An 11,021-nucleotide genomic window follows, 5' to 3' on the forward strand; every position below is an offset into this window, starting at 1 on the left:
ATTGAATTTCAGGTAAATGAACTGACTGAAAGTCGTACTGAGCTGCAAGTCAAGCTAAGTGATACTGAACAGAAGATTTCCGAATTACAGGAAGAATTTACCACAGAAAGAAACAAGCTTGCTGAGGAAATACAACGTATTCAAGAACATTCAGAAAAGAACAAAGTTAGTTACTCCATGTGTTCTATTTCTGTGTTCAAGGCCAGATGCTCAAGTACAGTAAATGTGTGGAGGTTGGTCAAGGAAGCTGTGCTAATGTACAGTATCAGAGATTCTTGCTTCCAAATTTCCAAAATTTAATGTTATTTTCTGAGATAGAATGATTAGTTAATAGTTTTTCCCTTTTCCTTCTATTGAAACTGTGTTTTCTTGGTATAAACGCTACAGGTGGATATCTAGAAATCTTGTGGTGCCAAGAATTTTTCTTTACTACAGGCATTCAGTCATTAGACTGAGGATGTAAGATAAAAAAATGTAACATTTTCATGTTTGTTTTAAAACTAAACTACTTTCAGTGCTTCAGTAGTGTTGAAGTATTTTCAGGACAAGCCAAGGAAGAAACGGTTTTAGAGTCTTTAATTTTCATTTGTTCATATTTAATTCTTAGAGGCTGTTTTACCATCTAGACAACTGTAGGTCTTATTTGTGAACAGTATTGCATGTTTAAACTAGCTTAAGTGGTCCTCTGACCTACTAACGTTATTTATAAAATTTTATAACCAGGGGCTTGTTTCTGTTGTGGCGTTGAGGATTTTGACTGAGAAAAGAGATTTCTGCAACTTTCAGAAATCCTGTATGGAAATACAGGCCACCTGTCCAAAAAGTACGGTTATAAAAGTCGATCACAATGAAAATGCTTAGAAAGTTTGTCATCTTAAAGAGGGTGAGGAAACTGACCCTTAACATCTCAAGTCACTCCCAGAGGGAACAATGTTTGGAGAGGTTAAGCTTTGATTTTGGCTGTGCTGCTTGTGTTGACAAACTTGCACTCTGCATACTCATCATACCATAATGTTGCTTTTTAGAAGACCCTCCTTTGCCTCCTATCCTGCCTTTTGTGTTCAGATGTTCTGTTCTTTGATTACTGTGTGCTTAGACACTGTTAAATACTTTTATTACCAAGTTGGTTTTGGAAATTCAAAGATGTTTCAGATGTACAGTCAAATAGTTTAATGGGTGAACTGTTTCTCCATTGAGAAAATTCTAAATATCAAAGAATGTGCTATTACTGTTTACAGATTCAGCTGCATCTAACTATGTCAGAAAAAAATGAACTGACTAAGAGTTTGGAGATGGTCCAGAAAGAACTACAAGAAAAAGAAAGTGAAATGAAAAGAGAAATATCAGAATACAAAGACAGACTACTTCAAGCAGAGAAGAGGCATGAGGATGCTCTGACAGAAGCAAACCGAAAGGTAAATCAGAAAATGGGAAGAATGGTGCTGTGAGCTTTTAATTGATTTCTATGTATTTTACAAAATTTTGCTGATCCTGCCAAAGAAATTATCTTTGCTAACAGTATTTCCAAACTCTATATATACCTACCTTGGAACTCAGTAAGTGTTAAATTAACTTTTTTCCATATAGCGAGCAGTGAAAGGTGAGTTTACCTCACAACTCTGTAAGTGTTAAGTGCATATATAATTTATCTGTGACTATATATTTGAAAAAGGGAAAGCAACGGTATGTTTTAGTCCAGGAAATGGTTGTTTTGGTAGAAATGGAGAAGAAGGATTAAGCACTTCAGGATATAAGGACAAATTTGTTGGAAGGGCATTTGTCAGCCATGCTGTATACAAAGAGCCATCACCTTTTCTGCAGAAGTGTCTGTCTATGAATACATACTTGAGGCCAATAGGACACAGGCAAACAATTTACTATCATTATTTCCTAATTTTCATTCTTGTGAATATAAAGTAAATTTAAGAGTTATAGTAAAATATAAGGCCTTTCTAATGGCAGACTTCTTAGAGGCAAGATTCTGGTATTCAAAATGTATACTTGAACTCCTCAAAATGTACCAAGCAAATTTGCTGTGGAATACCTGTGGGCTGTGATATGCTCTTAAGTACACCTTTAAAATACAATTAAATGTCCTTTTTAGTATCGTAGTAATTAGGCACATTTTTTTTCTCCAGAATGAAGCAGAAATTGAGGCCTGTCAAGATAAGATGAATTCGCTGGAGCACTTTATCAGCTCACAAAAACTGGAAATCGAGCATTTGAAGTCAAGTAAAGAAGAATTAAATAATTCCCTTAAAGAAGCTAATCAAGCCTTGGGAGAACTCCTAAAAACTAAGGTAAGAAAAAAATACTACATGACACCCAGGGCACTGTGTAGTAAAATAAACGTAAGACTGGGAACCAGTGCTCCAGAGCTTTGGCTTGACTTTGATACAGCCTTTGTTTCACTGATGAGAATATAGAGCACAGAGAACACATTGTTACTACTGATCTACATTAGAAAAATTGTATTACATATGCTGTGACTGAGATCACCTAGAATCGGTTTATATGATACTAAACACAGTAGTCTGTTGTCTACACTGAACATTGCAACTGGGTTATAATGTGGTTAGAATACACGCAAAGAGACTTTGCAGTACCACTATTTTCTGTTTATGAATTGATTTGATGATAAAAGATACCATGTTCTGTCTTAAGCATTAGTCCTGATACATTGCTCTTGATTCTTGAGAGTTTATCAATTCCATTTTATATAGAATTCTCATTACAATTATTAACTAGTGTAATTCTCTAAACAGAATTGCTCTCGGTGACGATAGAGTATGAGCTCCACATACTGTGAACAACTGATAGATGAGAACAGTTCTAGATGTGCTTGGTTTGCTTTCTAGTAGCACAGGTGAAGTTTAACTCTCCCTATAACTGAATTTCTGTATTAATTTCCCCTGCATTTTTCTCATCTACTTGGGGTTTTTTTTGTCCCGCTTCTGTCTGTGATTGATTGCTGGCTCTAACTCTGTACTCCCACTTCAGGAATGAGTATCTTTCTAAATGCACTATGGAAGAAACATAGTCAATTCCATTTACTTGCAAGTAAACACTGAATTGCAATGCATTCATCTTGCTCAACAGTTCTTTATTCCATAGGGCCCTCCACTGTGGTGTTAATTTGTTTAATACCAGCAGTGCAATGCTAAAGTCCTGTAGGATACTTGCCAGTGACAGAAAACAGTACCCTTGGTAGTGTAAATGTAGCATACAAGGCTTGCAGCTGTGCTCACTGTGTGGTATTTGCACACGGGTTAGTAACAGACCAGATGAGTAGGGAGCAGCCCAGGACAGTGGAAGTGGGTGGAAAGAAATGACCTGCTGCTGCTCAGAATAGTATTTTTGAGCTGGAATTTAGAGTGCAAAGCAGGCCTGGGTTATCTTGCCTCCGGGCTAGTAAGATGCATTAGGGGTGAAAAGAAAAATAAAGGAGGCTCAGACTAGGAGAGAGCACTTTAAAATTTAGAGTATGGGTTTGAAATCTGTTACCTGGAAAGCAGCACTTTCTTATGCCACATCAGTGAAGTGGTAACAGGTGGAAAAAGGACTACTGCCTTTGAGTTCATACAGCTTTCTCATAGGTAGGATGCTAGTCTTGACATCAGTAGTCTGAACATTCATAATTTGTTGGTATATCTGCAGAGAGTGTCTCCCTTATTGGTATTTGAATACTTATTTTTCTGCTGAGTTCATCACCTGTATTTACCTGTCTAGTAAGAGGACTTTCATGTTTCCTGAAGTAAAGGAGCTGCTATAATGAGGTTGTACAGAAAAAAGCAAACACACATATACATTACAACCGTGCTCTACAGCTAAAATTGCATAACAGTTGAGCTTCCATTTGACATTGTAATGTTTAAATGGAAGAGTTGTGTTTCTGATGTAATAATTTCTTATTTTGTAGGCTGATAATATTAACATTATAGTGCAACTGAAGAAGGAAAATGAATTTGCCCACAGTAAAGTGCAGCTGTGGATGAAATCCTGTAAGCAGATGGAACAGGAAAAGGAAATGTTGCAGAAACAACTAGTTGAATGTGATGAACTATTAAAGAAGAAAAATCTAACTGTGTCAAAGTATAAGGAAGAAGGTAATTGAATCTAGATTCAATCTTAATGCTTTCTTAGCACTGCAGTAGTTTGTAAAACTTTTTTCCCTAAAAAGTTCATTTGCATATGCAGCTCTAATACAGAGCATGATTCTTAACTAGCAGAAAAAATTACAGCTGTAAATGTGTCAAACATTTTCAAAATCTAGTTCATCTTCTTTCTTTTAAAGTATTCAGGCAACTCTGAATTATGAATATATATTTTAAATATTACCTTTTTGTGGTCAAAAGTGACTTAAGAAAGAATGTCAGTGTTTTTCTTAATAACTAAAGTTTGTGTATGAGTTCTTTTATCATTTTCCAGCAAGCTTTCCCCTCTGATTCTCATGCTTTGTTCTTTGTATTTTGGCTTATCTCATGAGATGCACTGTATTGTAAATGATACTTAAAGAAAGTTGGGGTACAAAATTGAGTGATCAGAAGTTACAAAATGACATGGAAAATGTTTGCCCATGCACTGGTCAAGGATTCTTTTCAAATTTTGCATGTTTGATCTCTATTTAGCAAACACATTATTATGTCTAACTTATTACTGATTTTGTTATACACTTGCACTTATTTTTTTGTGGTGACGCAGTTATAGAACATGTATAATTAATTAAAAGATGTGTGACCATTGCATTATAAATTCTTATGTCTTCATTTTTTATGTCAGTTATATGAATAATGATATTTTGCTTTGAAAGGTGCTGATGAGAATGCCACTACAGAAGAAATCAAGTTAAAACTGGAAGAATTACAGGAATCTGCAGAAGTGAAAACCAGAGAAGCAAATGAGAACTTGGAGAAATACTGCTCTCTAATTGTTAAATATTATAAACTAGAGGAAGCAAATGAGATGCTAAAAACACAAGTCAGTTTGTTGAGTGCTCAGCTGAAACAGCCGACAAGTGATGCTGTCAGCGCTCCTTCGCTGAATTCAGATAACTCATTAACAGTGAGCAATCAGTCTGTCAAAGAGATGAGGTCAGATGAAGATACTACTAAGCTTTCAAGTAAAAGGCAGAGATACGAAGACAACAGGAAAGGTAATGGAGAACCAAGATCCCCTGTGCCAGAGACTTCATCAAAAAAAAAAAGGAAGGATGATATCTGTCAAACTCTGCCAGGTCAGGAGATCACAGATGGTGAGCCAGATGGGCTTCCAGAAGTAGTAAAAAAAGGTATTTATGGCATTTTACACAGGCAAATATTCTCTGAGCATAGCAGGTGGTTTTTTTCTCTTTTGTTTTGCTGAATTAGTTTTACTCTGGATGAGTAGGTGACTATGCAAACACTTTTGGTGACAATGGTGGAAGGTGAAAGTAGGCAATGGGAGATGTGCCAGTTAGCAGCAAGTTAGTGTTTATGGAGCTGTGGTGTTAGACCAGTGTAATGCATTTATGTTGGTTTAATAACTACCGTTTTTCCAAGAGTTAAATGGTCCTGGCAGTCGCAACTTTGTAGTTCCTTGTGATGCATGTGTTAGAGGCTAAGCATATGATATAAAACAGCAACAAAGTTTTGCTGACAGAAGACTTGCTCTAGACACTAAAAAGCATTATTTGAACCTTTCAGTGAAACTTAGAGGAGAATAGATGTGGAGCAAACCTAATCTTAAAGGCTGCAAGATTGGAGCGCTAGAGAACCAGCTGTGATGGAGTCGTGTTTGCTCCCTCCACAGCCCCCACAGTTCCTTCAGTATTACTCCTCATGAGGTCAAAGAGGCACTTAGCAGCTGTGTGGGGTCTGACTGGCAAGCAGCTGGTGGTGTGGTCTGCCAGGGAACTCCGAGGAGGGACATCAGGGCTGCCCTGTGCTGGGCGTGGGCTGGTCCAGCTGGACAAAGGCCAAAACTGTGTGCCAAAATGGAACCAGTCAGAGGTGTTTGTTGTGTATATGTGAAAAGGTGAGTAAGAAAGGGTGGTAAGTGCTGAGCTGAAGGAAGAACAATGCCGGGGCTGGAGGGAATAGGGGTAAAGCTGAAGCAAAGTATCACACTGAGCAGGGCATGGGGCTGAGGGGGGGATGGTGGCCTGAGCAGGGGCAGGAGCTGGGGGGCAGCCCAAGGGGGGCTGAGAGGAGACTGAGGAGCAGGTACAACCCCAGAGGGACTACAGGCAGTGGGCTCCTCCATGCCTGAGCAATTGAGTTAAAAACAAGAAGGATCTGACCCCCATCTCCTGTGTTCCCATCACCTCACTGAAGGTGTAGCATGCGGCAAGGCTATTGGAGACCAGAAATGGGAGGAGAGGTGTCTGGAGGGAAGCTGAGGTGTTTTCCCCAAGTGTTTGCTTATTTCTGTGCTTTTATTTCATTCAGTACCAGAATCGGTAATTAAGTGTGTTAATTGGCAATACATTAAATTGATTAAGTTTCTCTGACTCGAAACTGTCTTGCCCGCAGCAGTAAATATAGTAATATCTTCATGAGAGTTCAATTTCATTCTGCTATGAATGCAATGAAATTAAGCAGCCTGATATTCCATATAAGGGTTCACTGTAGCAGAAAGTTAACTGAGAAGATGGCACAAATCAGGGCTTGAAAAATATATTGTATGTATGTTCAACTACCTATTAAGTACCTGTCTATAACAAATGCAATTGCAGTCATTAAAGGACAAGCCATAGACGTACTGAATCGCCTCAGCTTCAGTGATCACTCCTTCAGTCTGGATTTCTAAGTCTACATGTTATTTGCATTTCATTTTCTTACAAGCATTATTATTTTTCTGGAAATATGTCTGTTCTGAGGACATACATGCCAGCTAATGTTTGACTTCTAGACTAAATAGCGACATAATAAACACTATACGCAGAGAAAAATATGAAAAATTAAGAATATCATGTCACAGTATTGTGTTCTGATTGAATTCTAGTATTAAATTATTTTTGATCCATTTGCTTCAATAGAACAAATTATTTATTTTAATCAGCTATTTTTATCCTCATTGTGAAAAAAGAGAAGATCGTTTGAGAAAGTGTAACTTCTTCAGCGGTTTTTAATAGAAGCTGTTTATTTTTCAGGGTTTGCCGATATCCCCACTGGAAAGGTTAGCCCTTACATTTTACGTAGGACAACCCTAAATCTAAGAACCAGTCCCCGTCTGGCTTCCCCAAGTGAGAAATTGCCTTTGCCTACACAAGATGTACAAAAATGCAGACCAGATAATCTTGGTGAGCACTCCTGTTCGACACCTGGTGGCAGCAAACCACAAAAGGTAACTAAGAAAATTTATCTGAGTATGAAAGCCACGGGGAAAACTAATACATTCAATAAATGTATTCATCCTGCCAAGTAAGTCTGAGGACATATCATCTCTTTACATTTCTCAGCAATACAGTGAAGATAAGATCATAAATACTGAATCCCTAAAACGTGACAGAGGTGTTGACCATGAAAGCGTTATGGAAATTGTTCCTGTGATGTAATTCATAGGGAAACCCACTGAGAAATGTAAATTAAATACAGGTGTATTTTCAGTTTCTTATAATGGATATTAAAGAGCAGATATTCCTTATACTGTGGTTTCTTAGGTTTCAGAAAAAGTAAACAGCAAAAGAATTAACCTCTGGGAGTCTGAGTTGAGGCTTGAAGTTTTCTGCTAACAACTTTCCTTAGAATTTCCGATTCAAGATGCTGTAAAATAACTACAGATATTGAGAGGCTCTTAAGCATGTAAATAGGGAACATTTAAATGGTAAAGACACTAGACTTTAATGTTAGTGTTTACCAGATTTTAAGGTTACCAAAACAAATAAATACTACAGAGTTAGGTTTTGAAAGCTGATTTTTATTTTAAAAAGCTTAGTAACTGAAGTTTACATTAATTTTGCAAGTGTTTTCAGTAATACCACACGCTGCTGAATGTTTCACAGTACATCAGAATAAGGTGTTCTTTCTAAGCTGATGCAAATGCTTTGCAGATTATAGAAAAATGTTCCCGCTTTAGGACAGAAATAAACCTTTTATTGTCTGAAATCTGCTCCAAAGTTTTTTAACTGTGCTATTTCAAGCTGAGCAATACGAGAATAGCTGTTATATATTGACACTTTTTTACATGAGGGCTACATAGAAATATGCCAGTAGGTAAAAATTGTTCCAGTTTGCCAGGTTACACAAAAGCATTCTCTTGGCAATCAGTGGAGTCTTCCACACAGCCAAAAGTGAAACCATAAAGCAAGAGTACAACTTCTGGGGGTTTTGTTTTGTTTTTTAAATGCAGTTATTTTGTGATAGCACATAAAGTATGTTGGCAAGATACCAAAAGTAAGTAAAGGCAAGAGCCATGTCGTTTAGTGGATGTATAGATTTTGAGGCCAGAAAGCACCATTGGGGAGACAAGTCATAACAGAATCATAATTTGTTTTGAGATACAGTAATAGGAAATCTGTATTTTGAAGTACGAGTGAATCCACTGAATGTATGTTGTTTCAAGGATTAATTACCCTACTTGCCAAAATTTGCGGCTTCTTACAGGCATTGCCTGAAGGTCTGTGTTTTATTACTGTTTCATTAAGTGATGCCAATAAATTTTATTTGCACTCATTTATGTATGTTTTCCTGTAACTTTAGAAACAAATGAAGGGTCTTGCTTGTAAAACAACTCAGTAGTGCAAAAAAGAAAGGAAGCCTTGGCACAGACAGTAGCATAGCAATCACCTGCCAGCATGGTGTAATCTTGTTGTAGGCTCTCGCTGACCATAGTCAAGGTTACAGCAAATAAAAAGTAATCAGTAATAAATTGTTTTTAATTTAACTGGGGAAGGATTTTCCAAACAGTCCTCCTCTTTGCTTAAGCTTGTATTGTCTAGGTCTAAGGACAGGCTACTCCTTACCTTCAACTACATAGGAGAAATTAAGATTTCAGGGTTGTTTTTTCCCCAACTGTAAATATACAGAAGTCATCGGTTCCAGGAATTTGTGCCCTTCTCTCTTGGACGTTGCTGGATATATGTGTTTGTTTTATTTCAAGGTACATCTGGGAATTTCTGGAGGAATTGTCATAATATCATTTCATTGTTTGTTGAAAGCATCAAAATGTGTTGTTTCATGCTTTATATTAATACAGTAAACGGTGTGTTTTATTTTAAAAGTGAAATAAGCCTTGCTTCTTTCTGTTTGACAGGTACTTATATGTACTTCATTTCAGACACTCAGTTTCAAACTGTTGCAAATTTCTCAAGGTGTTTAAAATGTGCCCTGTCATTTTCATATGCAAATCTATTCCCTTTCCTATGTGAATTTAATGTAGAATTTAAATTGAGTGCTTTGACTGCACATCAGTTAAAATGTGAAAGCAGTGGTTTCTGTCCAGATGTCAGCAAAAAAAGTGACAACTATGTTTCATGTTTGCAGAACATGCACAGTAAAAATGAAATACAGATCTCTGTACACAATACCTGGTACCTTGGTAAACAGATTGAGTACTGTCTGTTCCTGGTTTAGCTTTTTTCTGCTCCCAGCAAATAGCTTGCCAGCTGTGTAGCAGATACTCTGTCTTACACCACACCAAAACGATGGTTATCAAGACTCACTGTATTGTATATTCAAAGTGATAAACGTCTTCAAAATATTTTTTTTTCTGTTTTCAATATGTACATATATTTTTTTGCAAATTCCCACTATTTAGTCTTCTGCAGTGAGTCTTTTGACCTGCTTCAGAAAGCTAATATGGGTTTCCATTACCAGTAAAACAGGACATTTTTGTTTGTGTTACAGGTAAATGATGAACAGCAGTCCCAAGCAGTAACAGCAATGAAATCTACTTCAAGGTCACCACTTTGCCTGTATAAGCAATCCACAAAAACTGTCTCTGGTAATGCTAGGGAGAGTCCTATGATGCACAAAGCCAAAAATTCTCTAAATGAACAAAGACTACCTGAGCAAGATGAGCAAAAAGAAAATTGTAAGGTGCAGTAAATCTGTGTGGGCTTAATCACTACTCGGAATAACTGACCATCAAACACCAGTTTGTAAAATAAATATCAGAACTATATGGAGGACACCATTTTCTCTTATCCAATGATTAACAATATATGGGTTCTTCAGAGCTTGTTCTTAAATATTTACTAGTACCAGTAGTCACTCAAACCTGTGGAATGATAATGAAGGAACAGATATAACTGATCCTATGTAGAATTTTCTGTAAATAATCCTTTATAAATTTGTTAAAAAATTAAACCATGGAAAAAGTGGACTACGTGTTGCCATGTGGTTTATTGTTCCCATTTGTTCTGTGTACTGAAGGTTGACTTACATATGGAAACTAAAATCATCTAGGTATCTCTAAAAATACTCGGTTCCAGGCAAACACTATTCGGATGTGGCAAACACATCTGCCAATCCACCTCTTAGTACTTCCCAGTATGCACTGGCTTTGACCATAGCCAAAGGTCTTACAACTTGGATATTCAGCTGTGCAAAATGGCCCTTGGCCAGCCAGTAATCCTCAGCAAGCTGGTGGTGGGCACTATGTACCTGGCCAGAAAGGACACCATAACAACAAACTGTGCTTGCCCTACCAATAATGGCTGCCTGCTGATTCTCTGCAGGTCACCCTTTACCCTGACAATGCTTGGCCTCAAATGTGTCACTTATATATGAAAATTGTTTCAGACTTGTACCTGATGTAATGAGCGTGGATGTGGTGGAGAAGTGGTCTGGTGTCAAGAAATACCTGCACAGAATGCCCTGAGTTAGCCTCTTTTCATTCAAGAAAAATCCAATTTCAGATCCCAAAGGAAGATAACTCACCAGGAAATATCATTTAAGATTCTGGTATCATCGATACATGAAAATAACTCCGTTTAGTTCATGATAGTGCACTTGAATTTGGGATGATTCATTACAAATAAGCTCACCGCAACAAACTCGTACTTGTGGATTTCAGAGGTCTAATTCGGCTTGCTCAGTAGC

The 11,021-nt window shown here is 37.3% G+C and overlaps 1 protein-coding gene across 1 annotated transcript in view; it reads left to right on the forward strand.

The window, feature by feature from the left end:
- The window catches only part of CENPF (centromere protein F), a 41,816-nt gene extending 31,791 nt beyond the window's left edge, over nt 1-10,025 (forward strand). Inside the window, exons 13-19 of the mRNA XM_009646190.2 lie at nt 13-165; nt 1,239-1,415; nt 2,139-2,300; nt 3,920-4,082; nt 4,811-5,287; nt 7,130-7,323; nt 9,825-10,025. Of these exons, the coding sequence (XP_009644485.1) occupies nt 13-165; nt 1,239-1,415; nt 2,139-2,300; nt 3,920-4,082; nt 4,811-5,287; nt 7,130-7,323; nt 9,825-10,025 (1,527 nt within the window). The remainder of the gene's footprint in view (nt 1-12; nt 166-1,238; nt 1,416-2,138; nt 2,301-3,919; nt 4,083-4,810; nt 5,288-7,129; nt 7,324-9,824) is intronic.
- The last annotated feature ends 996 nt before the right edge of the window (nt 10,026-11,021 follow it).

This window comes from Egretta garzetta, unplaced genomic scaffold, assembly GCF_000687185.1.
Source record: "Egretta garzetta isolate BGI_Z169 unplaced genomic scaffold, ASM68718v1 scaffold319, whole genome shotgun sequence".
NCBI classification, from domain to species: Eukaryota; Metazoa; Chordata; class Aves; order Pelecaniformes; family Ardeidae; genus Egretta; species Egretta garzetta.